This window comes from Manis pentadactyla, chromosome 10 (assembly GCF_030020395.1).
Source record: "Manis pentadactyla isolate mManPen7 chromosome 10, mManPen7.hap1, whole genome shotgun sequence".
Taxonomy (NCBI): domain Eukaryota; kingdom Metazoa; phylum Chordata; class Mammalia; order Pholidota; family Manidae; genus Manis; species Manis pentadactyla.
Window position 1 is genome coordinate 117799622 of NC_080028.1, and position 24451 is coordinate 117824072.

The 24451-nt window shown below is 35.6% G+C and overlaps 1 protein-coding gene across 3 annotated transcripts; it reads right to left on the minus strand.

Annotated features, from left to right (window-relative positions):
• Nucleotides 1-485: 485 nt before the first annotated feature.
• RASSF9 (Ras association domain family member 9) lies at nt 486-24451 on the minus strand. Of its 3 annotated transcripts, none has more exons than XM_036890039.2 (2): nt 24166-24451; nt 486-5295 (listed from the first exon to the last, which is right to left on the minus strand). In XM_036890039.2, the coding sequence occupies exon 2, from the start codon at nt 5277-5279 to the stop codon at nt 4035-4037; it is 1245 nt and encodes a 414-aa protein (XP_036745934.2). In that variant the 5' UTR covers nt 5280-5295; nt 24166-24451; the 3' UTR covers nt 486-4034. The 3 variants fall into 3 exon arrangements, with proteins under 3 accessions (XP_036745934.2, XP_036745933.2, XP_057343527.1); XM_036890038.2 differs by having other exon boundaries at nt 24086-24445; XM_057487544.1 differs by lacking the exon at nt 24166-24451 and adding an exon at nt 22529-22697.

The window sequence follows — 24451 nt, forward strand, 5'->3', positions numbered from 1 at the left end:
AAGAAAAAGGGGTTAACTATTCCTATGCATTGTTATTGGACATTATACACATCTTTTAATAGAGTCATTCCATGATCATTTATAGAACAAGGAAATGAGTTTCCTTATTTTTCCAATGATTTAATTATTAAAGACAGTGAAAATTAAAGGTCTGTTCTGAGAAATAAGGCTAGTGACAAACTCAATTATAGGAGGGAAGATTCATGCATGAATATTTTTAAATTAAGATGGAAAGCAAAGTACCAGGCCATAAAATTGCCCATCCAGTATGAAAGTGAGGACATTCATTCAGGACAAGTTGAAACAAATATGCATGAAGCCTAATAAAAAAGTTTTGTTAGATCTAATTTGCTGTATAATTTGTCATGAAATAATACCTGATCTTGAGTTGTGTGAGTTAGCTCAGCAATTATGTAACTCTGATATGAAATCTATTTTTACTATCGCTAAGTAATGCACTGAGAAAGACAAACAGTACCATATGAAAGGGTGCAACTATTCCTTTTATTATTCTAGATCAGTTACACTTGAAGAAATGATATATCCTTTATACCTGTCACATCAGGTTTCTTAAACCAATCAGGTTGTATGAAAAGAAATAGCCTAATATTAAAAAAAAAAAATCTATATCTGGATAAAAAGATATTTCTTTTGTCACTGGAAAAATACATTTTAAATAAAACAATAACTCTACTTCAAAGAATTATAAAATGCAGCTACAGAATTATATTTTGTCATGTATAATACATGTTAAATAAATATAAAAATAAAATTTTAATGGATTAAAAAGGTTTCTATACACTAATGAGGGACCATTAATTTCTTTTCAGTTAAAAAAGAAAAGAAAGTAGATATTTTATTTAAGATATTTCCAAGTTTTTTGTGTCTACCGCTTAAACTCCAACAATATGAAGCATAACTTTTTTCTTACATACATACAATACAGAGAAAAATACCATAATTTAAGCATTTAGGAGCTTTTAAAAGCAATATTTGCAATACTTTAGATCAGTAACTCTGTGAACTAAAAATAAAATAAAAAGTTGATATCACAATATCAATTCTTCATAATAGAGTACCAATTTACAGCCTCCTCTGAAAACTTTGTAAGTAGAATTACTGTCGATTTTTTTTGCCTAAAATGCATATTTATGTGTAAAGTGGGTAAGCATCATTTACCATGGATAGAAATAAGTTTTTAAAAAGGTAACAACCTTTTAAAATTTAGCAATTCAACTCAAAAATTGAGAGGCGAAAAGTTGGATTGAAGGGGTAAAGTTAACAAGGTAGACACAGATAATCAAAAATACATGGGTGGAGGGAAGTTAGGTAAGTACATAAATAAATGTAAGCTAAGCCAGAATATAAATGTTGGTCTATGAAAAGTGCACCTAAAATATTTGTGGGTTCAGAGATAAGATGTAACTGGTTGAAGGGAACAATAAATGTTTAATAGAAGAGATAACACATTAAAAAAGCTGGAAATGGGCAGGATTTCAGTGTATGGCAGATGGAAGCAAAAAAAAAGACATTCTAAGTGGGAAGACATAAAAGGCACAGTGTGTGAAAATCTAAGTCTTGTTATAGGAAGAAATAGGCAGCTTGGGTTTGTTCCTACTGCTGGCTGCATGCAGCAATCACAGAGTTCACTAGTCAGGTTTCTCAAGAATTTATAAACATTTCATTTTAAAGCTCCTAAAAATAATTAAAACATTAAAGTTCCTATTAAACTTTATATTTATAATTCAAATTCCGAGCTTAGTAAAGAATAACTCAGTATCTAATAATGAGGGCATATTTTAGTATTTCTATTTGTATTAGTAAACTACCTTAGAGATTCACCATAGGAGCCAATGATTTAATTATTGTAATGAATCCAAAGCAAAAATATATTTGTATAACTAAAGAACAATTAGAAATTCTAAAGTCACTTTAAACATCAATGGTCCTGCTTTCTGGTAAGATTTTTAACATTATTTACAGTAAAAATACAGATGAATTGGTCCTTAGACTGCATCAGTGTGTTTAACTGTATAAAAGGAGGAATTAATTCAAAGTTAAAAGTGAAATTTTCTGTCCAGTTCTATTTCTTATCAGAAACTTTTTAATTCTGATAATGAATCAAATTATATAACAGATAAGTAATGTTTCATTATTTTTACACTAAAAAGTAATCCAAGGAAATTACTTTCACTTTAGGACAATAACATTTCAATTGGCTTACATTAAGGATGATCTGAATTTAATCCCCAGTAGTGAACAATGAAGGTGTCAATCAATGGTGTACCATTCTGCTGAATGATTTAATGGGATATTTAGGCAGATAAATTTCCCTTTCTCAGACGACTATTCAATTGCCTTTTTCATTGTTTCTTAAGCATTATTACTTATTCTTTAAAACTGTATTTTCCCTGGAATGGAAATTCCTACTTTTCTTACCAGCCAACTTCAATAAAGCCTTCAGCAGTATCTCGTTGCAAGAAATGATAGCATAGATACGCCCCCAAAATGAAATACCAAGAAAATTGTAAATATCTTCCTAAGATAGGCAAAAAGTCTTGGGGATGTAGACATGAAAAAAACAGATTAAGAAACTTAGTTAAAACACGCACTTCAGTCAGCACAGAAAGAATAAAAGGGAACAAATCAGAAAAACTGGGGATCTTAACCAATATCCAAGGATTAAAACTAAGTAAAATAATGTTTCTACTTACATGTGCACTGACGTACAGGAAAGGTGTCAGCTAAAAAAAAAAATAAACTGCAGTGGTTCATACAAGAGTACAATAAAACGGTAATTTAAAAACACTGACTGTTTTTAATATGATTAAGTCACATGTTTGCTGGCAAGCTGCAAAGAAGGGATAAAAGGATGAGAAGGAGAGAGAGAGAAGAAAGGAACTTCCTCACTAAAAGTCCAACAGAACCAAACATAATCTTGGCCCCATAGTGGTTGTCGGTCAAGGCAGGATCCAAATAATCCATTCAATTTGTTGGATATTTACTACTATGCTTTTGCGGAGGTGGGTAGGGTTAGTCTTTTTTTGCAGCTCTGATGAAGTACTACAAAGACAATCAGAATTCTAGTGTAGAATAGAAGGTTTTTGTTCATGTGAATTCCTCTCTGTATGTTCAGAGAGAAATGCTAACACTGAGGGCATATAGTTCTCTAGTTTACCCACACAAAGGACCCCGAGTTGCATCCCTGCAACGTTTGTACATAGGGCATAAACAAACAGGACTATGACCCTGTGACTATCTCTGTAACCCAACCATACCTTGCCCCAGAATGACCTGCACAGACCATTGGTTTGATCAGAAGCTTTGCACTGTCAGATAGAGAAAGCCCATGCATCTTTCTTAATACTTTGGGCTCCCTTGAAAAATTGCTATTGTGTGCAGCACCTGGCCCCTCTTCTCCTGTTCATTCCCCAATCTGAACCAATGCTGGTATTTGTGCATGTCAACAGCAGCCTATCTGCCTCCTGTCATTGAGGTCCAAACAGGTAGAGGGGTTCCGGAAGTGCCAGGGATGACCTACACTCTAAAAATCAATGACAAGAACCAAACTTTGAATTATTACAGTTATAATATAGTAGCTTTTCTGCACTTTACAGATTTAAAAATGTCAATGATACAGTGTTGAAAAAATATACTACAAATTCCAATGATACAGTGTTGAAAAAAATATACTTTCAATTATACTGACGGTCTAAATTAAAAATTAGTTTTGAGTTTATATAAATAATTTCGTATAGAAGCCATAAGAGATTATAATTTGCATCAAATTATTTCTCTGTTATACACCTGGAAGCTATTTATGCTGAATTACTAATAAACAGTTCATTTGAACTAGTAATAATTAGGTCACATTGGAAATCTTAAAACTTTCAAACTTCTCTAGCTTTTATTAACTACTGAATACTTTAATGTGACTTACATTTTTTTTTCAGAATATGACATTTAAAATAAAGATTCCTATTACATTAAACAAATGAACAACATTCAAGAAGGTCAGAGAGAAGCCATTCAAATTACGTTGATAACAGCACCATGTCTCCTACAGTTGTTTCCGAGTCCTGACTGTGGTTTGAGCTGATGCCAGTGTCCGAGTCAGTGTCATTAGTGTATGTGTTCAATACTCTTTGAGTAAAGGAAAGAACCTCCCCTCTGCCGTTGGGGACCTCGGACTCAGTGGCTCTGTTTTCCTTCAACTGGCATCCATCTTCGCCGCTAATATGAAGCGAACTAAACTCGTCGGCCAGGAGTTCATACTCTTTTGCTTTCATCTGAAGCAGTGAGTCATTGTACTTAATCTCTTTCTGGACGCCGCTCAAATGAGAGTGGATTTTCAAACCAGCTTTCATGCTTTTCTCTAAATCACACTTGACACTTTCTAAATCAGAGCTTGCAAGTTCACTCGCAGCTGCCCCTCCCGCATCTTCATCCATCTCAGTGCAAACACTTCGCACTTCTTTTTCTATTTCAGCGGAGAGCTTATCAATGAGCCTTCGGTAATATGTTAGTCGTTCCTCCAGATGTACAATTCCATCGCTTTCACTCAGGTCCTCCGGAATCTGGCTTTCATCATACTGCAAGTCTACCTTTTGCTCAAAGTCACCGAAACGGGTCATTAAATATGCATCCTGGACATAATTTTCTCCATCATTTTCTACCCGATCAAGGTGGAACTTAGCTTCACACTTTTCAATTTCCAGATCCAGCTCTTTCATTCTCTTGACTTGCTGATGAATGGTATGGTCCTGGGAAATAATCAGATGAACTAAAGTTTCCATACTGTCTCTGTCATGGGAAACTGTGTCCTGTTTAATTTTAGCCAGTTTCCGGAAAGTCTTTCGGACGATTCTTTTTTGTTTATCAGGTGGTAATGTCTTCATGTAATTTGCTGGGCTGAGCTCCCACGCCTTGTCTGTGTTTTGCACTAATTTAGCTTCAGCTGTCCGCCACAAGGGAACTGGCAGAAAAGCATCTGCTTTAACCAAAACAAATTGCATATTGGGCTGCTCATCGCCCCATGCTTTCCAAAGCTTCAGGATTCTAGTTAGGGGAGGAAGAACCCGTTCTGAGCCTCTCCACTTTTCTATGATGCAGTAATCACTGGGCTTCCCCAGAAGAAATCGTTTCTCTCCAAACATAGTCCCATGCTCCTCAAGCAAAGCCTGGATGACGTCAGCAGAGGTGGTACGTTTAGTTAGCCCGCAGACAATCTTCTCCTCTTGGCAAACCCAAACCACAATTTCCTTCTCTTCCGAATCCATGTCTTTAGCTGGAGATCTGAAAGAAAAACAAAGCATATTGTGTTTCTGTCATCACCTGCATAAACTTAGAGAGATGGTTTAACTTTAATACCCTTTATAGATTTTATCCTTAATGAAAGATGCATTGGAAGGCTAAAACTAGGTAAGAATCAGATATTTTACCGCAAGAAATAAAACCTTAACACTATGGGAAATAGCTTAATTTCCTTTTTGTTTCCTAGGGGGCCCTGGAAAGAGCAAATTGTCATCAAAGACAACTGAAGCTATTTTAATTCATCTGTAGAAGTCAGCCACAATATAACTATGGAAAAAGGTGTAGGTAGGAATAGTGGGAGATACTGGAATCAGAGTTGAAAATAGTCCATTATTGAAAATAGTCATTCTCTTATTCAACAAGTGTTGTTATATGCCAGCCATGTGCCAGATATGTGTGAAGATGCTAAAGATACAGCAGACAAAGGCTGTAGACAAGGACACAGACATAAATATGTAATTAATGTAATATCAGATAGTGGCAAATGCTAGAAAGAAATCAAACCGGATAAAGGGATAAGAATGACTTGGGAGGAGGAGAAGTCTCTTTTATTTGGTGTTTAGGAGAGACTTTCTAAGAAGAGACATCAATTATGAGATGGAGGCAGTCAGAGACTTAAGGAAAAAATTCCAAAAAAGAATTAACAGAAGTGCAAGGGTCATGAATTATGTTGAAGGGACAGAAAGAACATGAATGTACTTGGAAGCTAAGGATAGTGGACCTGAGCGTTGTTGCTGCGGGAAGGAAGGGGTCAAATAGGTCAAATAACAGAGGTGAGGTTTAGAAGACAGGCATAGCCTTGCAGGCCATGATAAGGCATTTGACTTTTGTTTCAGTTTTAATGGAAAGCCGTGAGAAAGTTTTAAACAGTAGAGGATGTGATCTGATTTATGTTTCAGCTATGCCTTATTTCTGTTTATGGATATGACTGTAAGAAAAGGTAAAAGTAGAGGCAGGAAGCCTTAGCCGAAAGCCTAGGGCAGAGGTTTAAGAAAGACACGAGGGCTACCTGGACTAGGGTTTAGCAGTAGAGACACTAGGAAGTTGTCAGAGTTTGGACACATATATCAAGCAAGGACTGGATAGTCATTTCCTTTGTAGTACAGAAGGATACAGAAGGACAGGGGGAAAAAAATAATTTTCTGAAGGAAAAAAAAAGAAACAGGTAGTAGAAGAAACAAGGAAGTTCCATGACTTGTAAGTCATGCCTACCAGAGAAATTTTATGATCATATTTCTATCATGACTATAAATCAAATTAACTGTGTCTTTCATAACATATCTCTTTAAAAGAATGCTAATAAACAAATGATATGAACTGAATTACAATCCAATATGATTTGTAGAGATACAAGATGTTTGAGTAGTAATTGGATTGTTGTGAAAGCTAAGTTAAAGTCATTTATCACTTTATTTATGTAGCACCCTAAAAAGCATAGACCCCATGAAGTGCATACTGAAGAAATTTCCCTGGCTTGCAGAACCTTTTAACACTTAAAACTTATAGTGCTTGTGTTTTAGTAGCAATACTAACTAATCCTATATTACTGTCTTTATTTTAAATGACTAATTATTATACTTTGGTTATTGGCTCTTCTGAGGTCATAAAGTGACTACTACGGATGAAAGAACAAATCAGTGCCACCAAGTGACATAAACAATCAGATCTAGTTCTTAACAAAGAATACTGAATAAAATAGAAACATTCAACTTTTTGTAAATGATTCTTCAAAAAGTCATAGAGTTGTGATTGTTTTCTTATAAAATATTTTACATTTAATGACTCGCTATTGAATAATGTGATATTTGATCATCTTTTCCACTCATCATTTTAATAATTTTCAGCAGCAGCAAAGCAGATCAAAAATTAGGGTAACAAAATTATTTTTACATTCCAATTAGCAAAGAAATAACACACAAATATGCTCTAAACCAAAAGAAGCTCTCAAAATAACTGATATTAACTACTGTCTGTGTTATGACTGTAGAGCACAATTACCTCTAAATTAATCCTTACCTTGATACATTTAATCATTTATATAAAATACTCAAATTAACAAACTTATTAAATGTCATGTAGTTAGTTTCCTTATTAACTTGCATAATCTGAAAAGAAGTAAACCATACTCTATGTACCTACTCTATGTTAAATTATATGAACATTTAATAAATAATAGTAAAAAAATTAACAGTGACTAACATTCATAACTACCAATCTTATGAAATAATGCCAATAGTTATTCTGTTAAAACTAAGGATATCTTTCTTTTATACTAGTTTTTAGAGTTCAGGCTTAAATTCTAAACAATCTTATTAGAAAATAAGTAGCAGTAAGGATTATAACCATCAGTCATAAAACATTTAGTAAAGAATAAAACGGGCACTCTTTTAATCTTGTGCATAGGGTAAATAATTTAATTCTCACAACCCAGTAAGGCAGATAATAATATCACCATTGTACAGACAGACAAATTGAGGCACAAAGGGTTTTAGTAACTTGCCTAAGGTCACAGAGCTAGCAGTGCAGTCATGAGTCAAACCCAGCAAAGACAGTTGACTCAGAGTGGGTTTCTAACCATTATGCACACCATCAAAATTAGTCTGCTTGTGTTATCATTTGGACTTGCGCATTTAAGTGGAATAACATACTGTTAATATAACCTTTGTATTACAGATAAACCAAAAATGCTCTTAATCTTCCTTTGATTTATAACTCTGATTTTGATTAAGATTATGCTAATGAGGCACATTTCATAGAAGTTGTGTGTGTGTGTGTGTGTGTGTGTGTGTGTGAGGCACATTTCATAGAAGTTGTGTGTGTGTGTGAGGCACATTTCATAGAAGTTGTGTGTGTGTGTGAGGCACATTTCATAGAAGGTGTGTGTGTGTGTGTGTGTGTGTGTGTGTGTATAATCATATATATGATATTCTTCTACAACTATCTCATTTTTGGTTTTTGCTTTCTTAGAATATCCTCATCAGAAAACTAAGATTTACATACTAAATGAAATTTTTCCACACCATGTGTTATCCTCACTAACAGACACTTTCTCATATTTGCTGAAATAATAGTGAAAATTAAATATCGGACTTTTAAAATTCATTCCACTGTCAATCAGAAAATTAAAACTATTTCTCCATTGATAATTTTAATGACACAAAAACAATTATACAAAATTAAGATGAGTTGGCTTATCAATCACTAGCGCAACATGCATACAATCAAATATTTCAACACACTTCCACCACGTAACTATCATGTACAAAGCATTAAAGAATAAATTATCTATTTAAATCTGGAAGTTTTAAGATAAAATAAAGTATTGACTATGATATTGCAATGCCAAATTGAAGATCCCACAACATATGTATTTACAGAAAAAGGGTTCAGTGTGAAGGCAGATAAAAATGAGGTAAATGGATAAAATTTGGGTCTTTATTCAGTTGTCCAGAGGAAAAAAGCATTGAAGTAGGAGCACAGGAGAATAAATCAAAGAGCAACATTTACCCCTAATATATAGAGACATTAACATTTAAATGAAATTTGATATACAGAGCTTATCAAGACAAATAATACTTTAAAACAATAAGAATCATGAAATAATAATTACATTATAAAATATGCTTCTGAAATCCAGTATATAAACACTAGAATATAATCCATAGATATTTATGAAAAATATTTAAGACATCTGAATACATTTTTCCATAGAACCTATGTTACAATTATTTCCTAGGTCAGCCTGAAGAGTATGTTACTGGCATAATCTTGCTGCCATGTATAGAAGTGATTCTAAGTGAAATGCTTGGATTGCCTGAGTCTGTAGAAACATTCTCCTTGCTTGGAAATCAGGAGTTAGAAACTTCTTAAATTCCAAGCTATTGGTTACACCTGTGTCTGGAGATTGTGGTGGGAGAACAAAGTGAAGAACAAAGAAATGTGAAGCTTTAGGGGCATATCTGGGTCCTGACTCACTGCCCAAAAGGAGACTGTTCTGTTTCCTGTTTATTACTATTATTTATTTTTTATAATTAAAGATTTTCTTCAAACCAGTGGTTTTCTACTACAGATTATTTTGTCCCCTTAGGAGGCATTTGACAATGTGTACGGACGTTTTTGGTTTTCACATTAGGATCCAGAAGTGCAACTAGCATCTAGAGGGCAGAAGCCAGGAACATACACTTCCTACCATACCGAGAACAGTCCTTCAAAGCAAAGAATTCTCTAGACTAAAATGTAATTAGTGGTTCTGTTGAGGAATTCTGTTCCAGATTTGCAACAAACTATACTTTCATCACAGCTTCACCTTTATTCTTTTTTCTTACATCTTCTGGAGAATCTAATAGAAAAAGATATGAAAGCAAAAATAACAAGGAAGACGATTCCAATGTCAAGCACTCTTAAATAAAGGATGAAAGCTGGCATTCTCCTTAATGGAACTTTCTTTTTTTTCTCTTTTTATTCCATAACTAATCTTCATGCTTTTTATTATTAACGCTTCCAATGGATCTCCCTCTGTTAATCCCAGAGCTGGTCCTAAGGAACACTGATTTGCCTCTAGATGCTATAGTAAAACAAACTTCAGAATAGGGGTAATTTTAGTTTAGGAAAAAGTTTACATTTACAGACTAGTAAGTCTTCCTTGTTTACTAAGACTAAGTATTTGAACATCTGGCCACCAAATATGGGAAGTGGACTGTGGGGTGAAGAGATGTGAGGTTGAAATGACATAATGGAAGTGGTCAAGGGGACAGTGTGGTGCCAAGGGCACTAAGGGGGTCGGGAGTCAGCAGAAGGGGTTTTCATTCGATTCTCTTACTCCTTCTTTGCAGTCTGTTCTGCCCTGGACAGAGGGAACAAACAAAAGCCAGAATTAGGAGTGGATATTTCTAGGCATCCAGAGTTTGGGGGGAACTGGAGGCCAAGACAATATCTGCACTCTTTACAGGATGAAAGGCAAATTCCCACTGTGGGAAATGAGAGAAATCGTCTCTGCTGTCTGTCGTCTAGTGAAGGCTGGCAGAGTTGCAGACATGTAAGATATGCCTAAATAAATCAGAAATAGCTTTTAAAAATGGCCTAAGCAATAAAGCTTCAGTGAATATAACATTATCTTGTTCCATTATTCAGAAGACACTTTGGACTCTAATACTGTCCTGAAGTTACCATTATTCAAATAAATTGGCATGCAATACTATATAAAGAAATATGGTCATGTATGCTTTCTAACTGCTGAATACAAATGAAGGGTTACTAATATTCTACATTTTGTCAGTCTTTTGGTCAACCTAAGACATTGTCATAGTATGTTTTTTCTCCCATGCAGTTGAAAGTAAATAAAAATATTTTCAGTCAAATTTCCCATTTCATAGGGAAATGAGGATTGTCTCCCTAATATTTTCTTAGCACATAACAATTAATTCTCTTCGAAGTTCTGATTAAACCAAAAAACACATTTAAACTCCTCAAAACACAGAAGTTTATTTTGCCCTGATCTTACTATGCAATTCAAAGTCAGAGAAAGGTCCACAACCAGATTTGACACATGTTATTTATTTATATGTCCTGCCTTCTGAAAAATATAATACAAAATAACAATACAGAGAAAATAAATAGTTCCTGCACAGAGATTCTAATCCAGCAGGAAACAGATTTAATGCCCCATAATAGTTAGATTTTTCATGGAAACAACAGGAGGCTATGAAGTTATGAAAACCCTTTTTAGGCTGTCCTTTCTCAAAACATCATACCCAAGTATGGTATTAAGTCCACAGGGAATGAGGTCCAGTTTACTTGACTTCATTGCATAGCTCACTGTGTGTGGCACTCATATTAAAAACATGTTGGTAAAGAACATTTGGAGATAAAATAACAATGCAAGGTTCAGAAATGATTATTAGGATGTGAGCTACAACAATAAGAAAGACATTACAGATACCCACAAAGTGTGTATAGTGAGGCTGCTGTTTATGAAGAAACCTGACATGAAAAACCACATGGAGAGAGAGACCCAGCCATCTTGGTTGTCCTATCTGAATGTAGCCGTCAGCCAACCCACTGCATAGGTAAAACCAGCAGAAAAACCTCAGTTTACACATAAAGTCATGGCAAATAATAAATTGTTGTTCTCAGCCTAACTTTCAGGATGTTTTATTATGCAGTAAGTGATAACTGACCCACTTGGCATCCCCCAGATTTCTGTGACTCATTTCTTGTCTGACTATACACATTTTGTGGGTGTCTGTTAATATTGTCCACAACTTTATCAACCAACCATATGATAGTTCCCTATGCTGTTTTATCCTTGAGTTCCAGATCCACGTCACCAACTCCCTTTTTCACATGTTTACTTGATTCTTATATTTGTATAACCCAAAGGCACCTCAAATTTGACCCATTGAAACTATTTCATCATCTTCTCCTCTCATATCCCAAAAGATTTCATCTCCCGATTCCCCATCTTATTCAGTGTAATCACCATCCCCTCATCCTTTCTTCCTAGATTCTTTTCTCATTCTGTCATAGCCCCTTTGACAACCACTCCTGAGACGTGTTTTATTCTTTCTCCCAATGTCTCAAACATGTGCCCTCTGTCACCACTATTACAGCTCAGGCAATGCTCAGTTTCACAACAGACCACTGTAATAAGCTATTACATATTATAGTTTATAAACTATTCCCCACTTCACACTTGTGCTCCATAATATTGCCAGGCTGCCCTTTTTAAACTCAAATCTCATTGTGGACCTTCCTTGATTAAAATCTTTAAATGGTTTCCAGTGTTCATTTTAAATCTCTTTCTCTCTCTTTGTCCCTGTTTCTGCATCCCTCTCTCTCACTCTTTCCCTCCCATGCTTTCTCTCTCTCCTGTCTGCTCCTAGGATTCCCTGAATTATTTGATTCCGCCAGCACATAGCCTAGAGGCTCTTTACACACACATTGAGTTAGCTCGTCCTAATTCTTGCTGCTCTCTGACAGACCTAATGAGGGCAGCCGGGCTACCCCATGCATCACCCTAGAGACTGCTGGACTGCATTGAACTGTATCTGCCATGCTTTTGTGTTCACTCTGGGATTTTCTATAACCTGTTTCCTTGGCCTGAAACACCCTGGCCCCTTTTCCATCTAACTGACCCTTACTCTGCTTCCAGTGTTGCTTCCTCTAGGAGAATTCCCCTGCCTCCTCTGAGTAACCCCATTCCCACCATCCCAGATAGAAATGAATGCCCATTCTTAATGCTTCTACATAACCCAATGCACAGTCAGTAATAGAATTTATTTTTTTATTTTGGTATCATTAATCTACAATTACATGAAGAACATTATGTTTACTAGGTGCCCCCCTTCACCAAGTCCCCCCAACAAACCCCATTACAGTCACTGTCCATGAGCATAGTAAGAGGCTGCAAAATCCCTACTCGTCTTATCTATGTTGCACAGCCCTCCCCGTGCCCCCCCACTATACATGCTAATCGTAATGCCCCCTTTCTTTTTCCCTGCCCTTATCCCTCCCTTCCCACCCATCCTCCCCAGTCCCTTTCCCTTTGGTAACTGCTAGTCCATTCTTGGGTTCTGTGCTTCTGCTGCTGTTTTGTTCCTTCAGTTTTTCTTTGCTCTTATACTCCACATATGAGTGAAATCATTTGGTACTTGTCTCTCTCTGCCTGGCTTATTTCACTGAGCATAATACCCTCTAGCTTCATCCATGTTGTTGCAAATGGTAGGATTTGTCTTCTTCTTATGGCTGAATAATATTCCACTGTGTATATGTACCACATCTTCTTTATCCATTCATCTACTGATGGACACTTAGGTTGCTTCCAATTCTTGGCTATTGTAAATAGTGCTGTGATAAACATAGGGGTGCATATGTCTTTTTCAAACTGGAGTGCTGCATTCTTAGGGTAAATTCCTAGAAGTGGAATTCCTGGGTCAAATGGTATTTCTATTTTGAGCATTTTGAGGAATCTCCATTCTGCTTTCCACAATGGTTGAAATAATTTACATTCCCACCAGCAGTGTAGGAGGGTTCCCCTTTCTCCACAACCTCGCCAACATTTGCTGTTGTTTGTCTTTTGGATGGTGGCGATCCTTACTGGTGTGAGGTGATATCTCATTGTGGTTTTAATTTGCATTTCTCTGATGATTAGCGATGTGGAGCATCTTTTCATCTGTTGGCCATCTGAATTTCTTCTTTAAAGAACTGTCTATTCAGCTCTTCCGCCCATTTTTTAATTGGGTTATTTGCTTTTTGTTTGTTGAGGTGCGTAGTAATAGAATTTTCTACCTTTCTTTTCTGCTAATTTGTCAGTCAGGTGCTGGACTGAGTCATTCACTTTGAAGCCCAAGTTCCCAACATGATATTAAATATTTACTTTATTTTTTGGTGTGGGGTTTGGAAGGGAGCTTGGGGGAGGCAAATGACAGGAATTCTTCAATCAGTTAGGGCCTGGAGGTTACAACTGTCCCACCACCTGGTTTTGTAAATAAAGTTTTGCTGGAATACAGTCATGCCCATTTAATTTTGTACAATCTTCAGCTGTTTTCTCACAACCTTTGCAAAGTTTAGTAATTAAGATAGTGATATTATGGCTTGAAAAACCTAAAATATGTACTATGTGGCCTTTTACACACAAAGTTTGCCAACTCCATACCTAGATGCACCCAAATCTAGATTTTATTTCATTAAGTGCAAAACATTCTTTGAACTCCAGGATCTATGTGATTCTATATATGATTCTGAAAGGAATAAAGTAGTAAAAATAATGTAATCTTTAAACAGAAGAAACTTACAACCCCATGGAAGTGATAGCCATGTTTGGAAGTAAATTCAACCAGAGGCAGTGATTTAAAAAAGAGCACCAAAAGAATGCCTGCTAAATGCTTCATGGAAACTGAGTGGGCTTAACATAGGGTTCCTCAGCTTGGAGGCCGATGCTCGCTGCCTTTTCAGTCCCATTCCAGGGGCACGTGCTGTATCACACTCCTGGGTCCCGTACTGATGTCAGGAGGTATCGGGGTAGGTTGGATGAAAACCCGCTTTCACAGTCCCGTCTCAGGTGTGTCCAAACAACAGGTGTTTGGAGGTGGACTATTTGGAAAGATTCAAGTAATACCTCGAATTTTTCACTCTTCACCCTGATGTTCCTCCCTCCCAGAAATCACTCTTGCTATTTGTCCTGTTCTTTATGATGACACAGCTATATTCCCAGTTAACTTGAGCCAAAATTATACCTATCAGAGATTCCTTTTTTTTTTCATCCTGATCATTTCTACTGCCCCATACACTCAATTTTTCACTCCTATAAATTCTGCTTCCATACCACTTGACTTAATTCTTTAAACTGTGAAGCAGCAAGCTTTCCTAACTAAAATGAACCACAAAAGTCCATAGTGACTCTTGTAACAGTCATCGCTATCTGAAATTTCTTGCTCATCTGTCATTAAGTGTCTGTCTGTCCACCATCATGCTATAAGCTCGGTGAGAATACAGACCTTGACTAGCTTTCTCACTATTTTTATCCTCAGCACTTAGAATAATATGTGGCAAATATTACAAGGTAAATAAACATTTACTGTTGAATCCATCAGTTTTGCTTTGATACTTTAAAATGTCTACCTTGTATTTTAATTATTTATGTATGTCTGTGTGTCTACTAATCAGCAAGTTCTTAAAAGTATGATCCATACTTGATTCATTTTAATCTTTCATCATGCTCCCCAAAGTGTGGGCTTGCTTGATGTTTCTGGATTTTTTTAATCATCAAATACCCATCATCTTTAGTTACAACAAGAAAACAGATACTATATACAAGAGGTGTCAAATCTGACAAGTGGGATAATTCATGAGGCTTTGTTTTTAGATGCTAAGGTAGGTAAGGAAACAACAGTATGCTCAGACCACGTAAAGTATTATACAGCAGAAGCTACGATTTTATTTAATTCTTAAACTGTGAAGCAGCAAGCCTTCCTAACTAAAAAGAACCACAAACATGATCAGCATTTTTAAAAAAAGTAACTCAATCTAAGTCTCAAATCTGTTATTAACAGTTCTAAGAAAACATTCTTTAACTCATTACCAGCATAGAAGAATGGGTAGTCCAGAACCCAAAGCTGTATTTTTGGCCCACTGCTGCAAAGTGCCGAACTTTCTGCACTATTAAAAATATGGAATCTCAAAGATCCACTGTACTTTCATAAGTACTTTTTCTGATTGGGTACAACTCTCTTCTTCATATGAGATTGTAGTTATTATCTGACTACCCCATAGAAACATCCACGGTGTTTCAATAGCATTTCTCATAGCTTCCAAGCAAATGTAAGGTCTTATGTGCAAAGCTAAAAATAGGTATCCTCAAGCTCAACTGTGGAAGACCGTGCTGTCCCCAAACGAATGCCCTGCTACTGGGTCTCAAGTTAACCACAGCTGCAGGGAATTGCAGGACGGAAAAATGTCAGCCAATGGGAAGCATTAGAGTAACTAAAGATATTCAAAGTGGCTATAAAATGTCATGGTCATTGACTGAGAACAAGCATACACTGTGCAGTATATCAATCAGTTCAGACACAAAGTTCCTATCAATTATACACCATAATTAGTGAGCAGGACAATGTGATGAATTTGGACAACTACCTGCATTTTAATGGAATTAAAATTTAAAAGATCCATAAAATAGTAGAAGAATTCAATTCTAAGAACTGAAAAACTGATGAATATAATTATTAGAAAGAACAGCAGTTAACTATGATTGACTACAAGTTTAATACTGTTATATAACACCTATCTAAAATTTTTCTATACACTTCCTCAATTGTAAGATACTGTGTTCTACTAATGCAACCAAGATTATAGATTCTCACCAAACTGACCACATTTCTGCTTGTTTCCCAGATTCCTTTGTTCTGATTACCCTGAGTCAGTCTTAGCTTTGTGTGATTCAGCCCCCTCCTACATCATTTTGTACATCTTATTGTGTTCCGTTCTCTTGTCCAAGCCTGTCACCTAACTGTGGGAGTTTAATAAATGCTATCTAATTATAATGATGCTCTTCTTATTTTCTTCTGCCTCCATTTGCTCCTCTCTCATATACTTCCACTTAGAGTCAATGAAAAACATTTATTGAGCACCTACTCTACAGAGAAACAGCCTTCCTCAACTCAAGAATTATATGTTCATTTTCTTAATTATATTATAAAGATTGTGATTTTACCACTCTTTTAAAGATAGTTGTCCATGGAACAGTGACTTAAAAAGTTCATGCATGAGATATTTAATTATACTGCTGCTTTCTCAATTAGTTTAATCTCTTAGGAATGAGGTCTTGTCTTTACATGTCTGATACAATACCAAATATAGAGTATGCCAGTCTTAAAGAAATAAAATGAAAAGAAAGATGCTCATAACATTCACATATTTGTATTATTAAACTCAAAATTGTGTTTAGCAAATATAAATACTCAATAGTTCTTATATATAATTAATGAGCTAATCACATCTTTTTATAAGTGGAAATAAACAAATCAAGCAAAATAAGTAATAAAAATTGACTTTTACCATAATGCTATCTTTCATTGTGGAGGTTATATGGCAATGCATCATGTTTTGGGTAAAATAATATTATAAAATTATAAATGTAATTCTCATAATTCTATTTCTTAAATGAAAAGATATAATTCAAACTTGGGTTTGCCCTTGCATGTTTTTATTATTGTGGTATTAGAAAGGTTAAATATTTGCCCCATGGCACACAGCTAGCAAGGGCATATCTGAGATATGACCTAATGTCTTTGTTACAAAAGAGCTGGAATTCCTTACCACTCAGTACCAAAAAATCCAAATACTCTGATTAAAAAATGAGCAGAGGACTTCAATAGACATTTACCAAAGAAGGCGTGCAGATGGCCAACAGACACATGAAAAGATGCTCAGTATCACTAATAGTAGGGAACTATAAATCATAACCACAGTGAGGTATCATCTCAGTCAGAATGACTATGATAAAAAATACAAGAAATAACAAGTGAAGGCAAGGATATGGAGAAAAGGGAACCCTCTCACAGTGTTGGTGGAAATGCAAATTGATATGGACACTATGGCAAATAGTATGGAGGTTCCTCAAAAAATTAAAAATAGAAAAATCATATGACCCAGCAATTCCACTTCCAGAAATTTACCCAAAGAAAACAAAATCACTAATTTGAAAAAACACACGTAGCCCTATGTTTGTTGAAGCATTATTTACAATAGCCAAGATATGGAGGCAATCTAAGAGTCCATGAATAGATGTATGGATAAAGATGTGATCTATGTATACAATGGAATATTACTCAGCCATAAAAGAGAATGCAATCTTGACATTTGAAACGATGTGGATGGACTACGAGAGTATACTGTGTTAAGTGAAATAAGTCAGACAGAAAAAGACAAATACCATATGATTTCACTTACATGTGGAATTTCAAAATAAAATGAATAAACAAACAAAACAAATAGATTCATAAACATGGGGAACAACCTGGTAGTTGCCATGCAGAAGGGGGTTAAGGGAGGGTGAAATAGGTGAAGGGGATCAAAAGAGACAAATTTCCAATGATAAAATAAATAAGTCATGGGAATGAAAAGTACAGCATAGGGAATATAGTCAATAATATTTAATACCTTTATATAGTGACAGTTGTGAAGTACAACCATGGTGAGCATTTCATATTGTATATAATTGTTGAATCACTGTTGTATACCTGAAACCAATATCATAGTGTATTTCAACTACACTTCAATTGAAAAAAAAAAAAAAAGAGCTGGAATTCTTAGCCAAGATTTTTTTTTTGCCTGTTTCTAGCCTATTCCCTTTGTCTCATGAACTGTAATTATCTTATACAAGGAGCATAAATCCCCATTTGATATGAGAAAATAAGTATTTCCCAATTACATTTCTCTTGTATCTTCAAAGGAGGAAATGCTCCACGTTCAGGAGTGGGGTTTGTAGTAGCCAACCACCATCACCCAGCAAACCTCACTCATACACATGCACGGTTGCAGGAAGGCAAGTAAACGCAAGAATGAATCGCCCTGCTTCTGGTTTGATTTCTGCCGGGAGTCCGGTAAGGTCTCTTACAGCATTACTGGTCAGTTAGGGCCCCTCACCATTTGAAAGCAAGGGGGAGGAAGAATTCAACCTAAGGGCAGGGATAGTGAGAGGTCAGCCTCGAATTTATGGGTTCATTCTTTGAGTTACTCATGCATCCATTGAACACAAATGAATTGTACTGTACAGGAACCAGCCACATTTGGAGGGTATACATTGAATTAATTTAGTCAATCATCCAGCATTTATTGAGCACCTACTTACTTGTTATCCAGAAAAGAAAAATATAGATAAGGTCCCTGCTCTCACTGAGCCTATACTCAATGAAAAAAATTTATAGATATCTTAAGTCACTTTACTTACAAAAACAGAGGGTATGCTAGCCTCCAGATATAAACCTCTATGGATAATTTTCCCTCTCAGCATATTTAGTACCCGTTGATCATTCTTATTCTTGAAATATCTTGCTTATCACTGCCAGCACTAAACACCTTGCTAAGATGTATTCCATTCACAGAAAGGAATTACTTTGCCCTTGGGTGACCATTCACATTAGGAATTGTTTGAAATTATAATCACAGATAGGGAAACTTTCTCCAGAAGGTGTAGTATTACAACAGGCTCCACAGGAACAGAATAGCAATCTATTTAAAAAATGTAAATAACTGACTCTTAAGAAATCAGGGTTGTATGGTCTGTGTGTGTTTTGCCAAAACGATGCCTTTAAAAATTCCTAAACAGAGATACAATAACAAACATTAGAACACAGAAGTATGATGAACTTTCTCCTTTCCTGTATGTGCGGTGCAGATAACACACTGCCTCATTTTAGAAAGCTGATACGCTAGAGACAAAGAGATTCCTTGTCAAGGACATACACCTAGAAGAGGCAAACACATTCCCATACTTAAACTTCTTCCATTTTCAAAACTAAAATAAAAAGAAAAGAGCCACACTTCTGTGCATTTTCAGAGCTATTATGTAACTACATACCAATCAAATAATATCAAAATTTTCTAAGTTAAGTGGTCCAGCTAATTAAAGACATTATGTAAATAAAACTGTTAACCAGCTGCAAACTTCTTAAAACTTTTTCTCAAAAAATCCATTTAAGAACTTTTAACCTTGACACGTTTCATGAATTGATATGGTACATAATACAAGATCTTATGTGGTGGAGTTTTAAGTTGGCTTATAATTGTTCGAGTAACAATTCAAGCTTTAAGCTGGAGCTCAATTTCACCGCTGCCACTGCTTTTGGGATATATTTGCCAGGGATAGAGCATTCCAGTCACTGTTCATAATGGACTGTCTGCTGCCAACTACTGACTACTTCAGTTACCAGGTATCATCAGGGGAAATCTCTTTCAGGAACTCCTGGGAACTTAGAAGGTGTACTTACTCAAATATCTGGCATTTCTCTATCCAATTTGGGAACATTTAACATATTTTTTGGAGATTAGACAAAATAGTACATGATAATTTCCCACTCTGCAGATTTCACAAATTACCATACTTGTAATTGTCAGCAACTTTTTAGCCTAACTGCAAAACTTCATTCTTCTTTCTGATGAAGCATTTGTGGAATGATGTACTTATGGAGCAAAATAAAGTATCTACAGTTTTAAAAACTTGGCTGGGTATATTCTAACAGATCCAAGAACAAATTTCAATGCAAATTTTATCAACTATAAACAATAGAGGTGTATTGTTTACTTCTAATATATTTACTACAAATTTATATTCTGGAGCCTTGTGACTTCAGGTTGATATTCGGATGTTTGCTATCACCTGTGATGGGTAGTCATAGATCCATAGGAAAAGCCAAGGGATGACTGAAAAGTATTTAACAATTACATAAAGGCATTATTAACTAGATTAGGTCTTTCATATTCATTGCTAATCTTTTTCTCTCTTACAAATCACCTGAATGAACTATTCTAATTTTATATTTCCAACAAATACTTGGAATACTGCTTAATATGGCATTTTTTTGCTTCTAGGAATGTTTGGTAAAAGGTCCAACCAATTGTATCTATAACTCAATTGTATTAATTAAAACACCAAGGAGTTATAACTCACAACAAAGTATTCCCAAAAGATTGAAAGTGGTGTTCTACGTTTCTAAACTTTTCCAAAAGTTGCTGATTGCTATTGAGAAGCATTAACTTTTAAAACAATGATCTTGAAAATAGAATCTAATACAGAGCTAATCACATTCACAAATGGAATCTATGTGACTATCTGATGATGTTAATAATCTAAATCCAATTATTGAATGCCCATATGAATATCAAGTGAATTCATGCTTCACTATTTACTTCTTTTGCTTTTGTACGAGAAACAGTTGCTATCTAGTGACTTCAAGAAAATATTTTCAGACCTGAATACTTTACTGGAAAGAAAATATCTAGATTCTCCAGCATTTTAATTCTTCCTGTTGAACAAAAAGCTGAGTAAGATGATATTCATCAATCTCTGGTATTCAGTCACAAAACATTCTATTATTCTGGAACCAAAGTAAACCACCCATCTCCTGAGACCAAGAGTTCTTCTGAAAACTGTATTCTTCCTTTAAATGTTTTTTCAGTTCGTTAATTTTAAAAGATTAATTCTGATTATAAACATAAAGAATTTTATATTATTCCATTTCTTTAATTTAGATGAAAGTTAGAAATAGAAGGCATAAAATGTTTTTGTGCCCAAATACAATCACTTTGGGACCATGCATTTTTCTCAAATTTCCTGAAGACTGTTTCCCAATTTTTTAATTTAAATGTTTCTTAAAACTTGGAATATCTGGTAGTGCTGAATTAACTTGCTGTCCAAATTCATAGAGTTATTTGTCTATGGCTTTGGGTTTGGGATTCTATCAAGTGACAAACAATGCTTTATAAAGCATTCACTTTTATATAATTTCAGCTGACATTAGATGGTGAATAGAGAATAAAATAATTACTATGTTTTCAGTCTGAGTGAAAGTTATAATTTTAGTTTACAAAGTTATATAAACAACTATATTACAGGTCCGTCACATGCCAGGCACTGTCCTGGGCATGAGAAAACATTGGTGACTAGACAGATATGGCCCTGCCCTCTCCAAACTTTACAGTGTGTGTTTCTAAAAGTTTTTATGTCTCATAGTTTGAAGTTTCATTTGTGTCCCATTTGTCTCCCAAACTCTCAAATATCCATGTATTATGAGACTTATTTAGGAAACTACCTCAGGAGTTTTAATCTTGGGTGATTAAGTATCACTCTAAGAGTGAAGAAAAATGAAAGGACAGAAAAAGAAGAGGATGCAGAAACGTTCAATAAACAACTTTCTCAACATTTTATGGTTTTAAATTCCGAATATACCTTTTAGCAATCCACGTTTTTTCTTTCTGACAAAGATGCAATTACGTTCAGGTAGTTCTTTTGGTTGTATAAATTATATATCGCCAGATATATAAACACATTGCTCAGATTTTTCCTTTACATTCCACAGGGAGTTTTATACTATATATTTGAGCAATGCATTGGCTGTTATCAGTTAAGTTTTTTTAAACACATTTTCTATCAAAGGATGAATCAGTCATCATTTAAGGAAAGTTATTTGGTTTCTATATGCCTGAATAGAATTATTTAAATCCTTATGAAACCCAATAAATAAAATGGATAAGCTTACTCATGCAAGCTTTACCTGTAGTTCTATCTTTGAGAAGGTGAATAAACAACACAGAACAAAATAAAATGAAAATACCTCATCTATAGCAACACCTAACATTGAAAAAGTATATTTATCTTAATTCTATTCAAATAGACCACGTGGCTTATTTACTGCTTAGTTTGAAATACCCATATTTTTATGTCCCTGGCCACCACTGTGGTTTAAATTTTTCTTATGGGTTGGAAAAATACAAATCTGTTAAGGAAGACTCTAAACTGTTAGAGCAATTTCCATTACCCACTATTACCACCTTGGCCACTTAAAACACGTTCATAATAAGGCGTCGACTTTCAGGAGCAACATTCCATTTCCTCAGAGAAACTTGAAATCCTATTATATGCCTTATTTTTTATTGTTCTGACTTTCCACTTTTTCATAACTTGGCATAGAAAATGTTACATTAAAAAATGTATACTCACCTCCTTGCATGGAAGCTAGTTTTATGGACAGAGTAGATGGCGCAGTGGCAAAACTGAGATAATGAAAGTGGACGTTTACCTCCTGATGGAAACTCACAGGGGTTCGTGCAAAACTGTATTGCACTGTTACTTGGCATACCAATGACAGAATTCTTGAAATAATAGTAATAAAAACAAAAGCAAACACACACACACACATACACACAACCCTGAACTACATACAGTAGTATTCAGAAAGATCAACATGCCAGAAACGTAACTTGTTTTATAACCACGAACTTTCCCAAAGTAATTTTTATGTATCTTGAAGGCATTTAAACAAACATACTTTAAGAATTATACTACTGAGTAATCATTTAAAAAATAAGAATTTTCTTTTGGCAAGGGGAGTCTCCTGGAATATTTTTTAATGCACTGACACTACCAAAATGCAAACCTATTTTTGATGACCATCACTAAGATTTTTTGAGTACCCAGACATATTTCTTTAAGGTGTAATTTCACTAATTACCAGAAATGCCATATTTACGATACGTTATCAAGGCATTAGCAAATAAAACTGGTTTAGAAAGTTTTATAGTGTTGGCTATGGCTGTTTTACTTTCTTAAGAAAACTTGGTCAACTAAATCATGGATACATTTAAAATGAGTTAAACAATTTTTCGACTAGGTGGTTTATGCATGCAATAAAGTTTGGAGACGTTGCTTTAAAGTTGTAGCGCTCCATGTTGTCATGCAGACACTTTGAAATAATTGTATCATTTCCTACCATGTAATTGTATGCTTTTAAATTTACACTAAGTAAATTATGACAAGTATGAACAGGCATGGTTGAGAGAGTTGTAGAAAAGCCCTTATGCCAGAATAAACACATTAAAAAAGTAAAGCCCATGTCTAAAATTATCCTCACCTCTTTTTTTGGCATAAACATGTAACATTTGAGGTGCTAATAAAACATTTCATAGGGCTGAAACACACATACTGGTTCAAGAAAAATCTGTGTGTGCATGTGTGAGAGAAATGCATTTTATTTACACTCTGGCCACTGCAGGATTGAAATAGCGAAGCAAAGCAACTTGAAGTTAAATAGTGACAAGAAGAATTAAGAAGGGCAGCCGCTGGAATCCTCCGTTAGTGCCTAAAAATACCTAAAGTTCTCAAAGATTTTCACAAGAATCAGTTCACAAAAGGTTTCTCTACAGAGTATTTTCTCTTTGGGAACGTTCCAGGTTTCAGGAATGCCCCACTCTAAAGGAAGTTACCGCATTGTTGCCATACTGTATTAGCAGTCATATTTTTCATTCTAATAATGGCTAATGAATCCTAGTTCCATCTTCACCAAAGTTTTAACGCTTCCTGTGATATACTAAAATCATATCTGAAGCGAAATAACAACTTGCCGTCCCACTCCTCTCAAAGTTACAAGGCAACACAAAGAAAACTTCGGGTGATGCTAGTTGGAACCAGGACTGACGGAAGGAAGAAAAAATTGAGAAAGTCAAACCAAACTAAGCCCCTGCACACAGAAGCCCCCGGCGCGCACCCGCGGGACTTTACCTGTCCTTGTGCCTCGTCTTCAGTAAGTTCCTCCCAAAGGGAGCCATGGTCCGCCAGGAGGGGCAACGGCGAGGACGTACCTCGGTTATCTGGGGGAGAGGGACGGTGGGGTGTGAGGGAAGGTGGGTTTCTAGGGTGAAGGGAGGAAGGCTGGAGGCCTCCCCGCCTCGGATGTTGCTGCCTTTCAGCTCGTGAGCGCGGCTGAAAGAGTTGCTGGAGTTGTGCAACTGCCGCTTAACTTTGAACTGCGGGATCGCTGTGGCTGCCGCACCTTTGGAGACCTGCCCAGCTTCAGCCTCGAAGAAGGCGTTTGGAAGCAGGAAAAGAAGAAAAAAAAAAAAATCGAGAGAGAGGAAGGGAGGGGGA

Bases quoted from the DNA above. Each gene is read 5' to 3' on its own strand.
- RASSF9 (XM_057487544.1), bottom strand. From the start codon at position 22,665: ATGCCAAGTAACAGTGCAATACAGTTTTGCACGAACCCCTGTGAGTTT. The intron at 5,296-22,528 runs GTGAGTATACAT...TTTTTCTTTCAG, and splicing joins ACTAGCTTCCATGCAAGGAG to ATCTCCAGCTAAAGACATGG.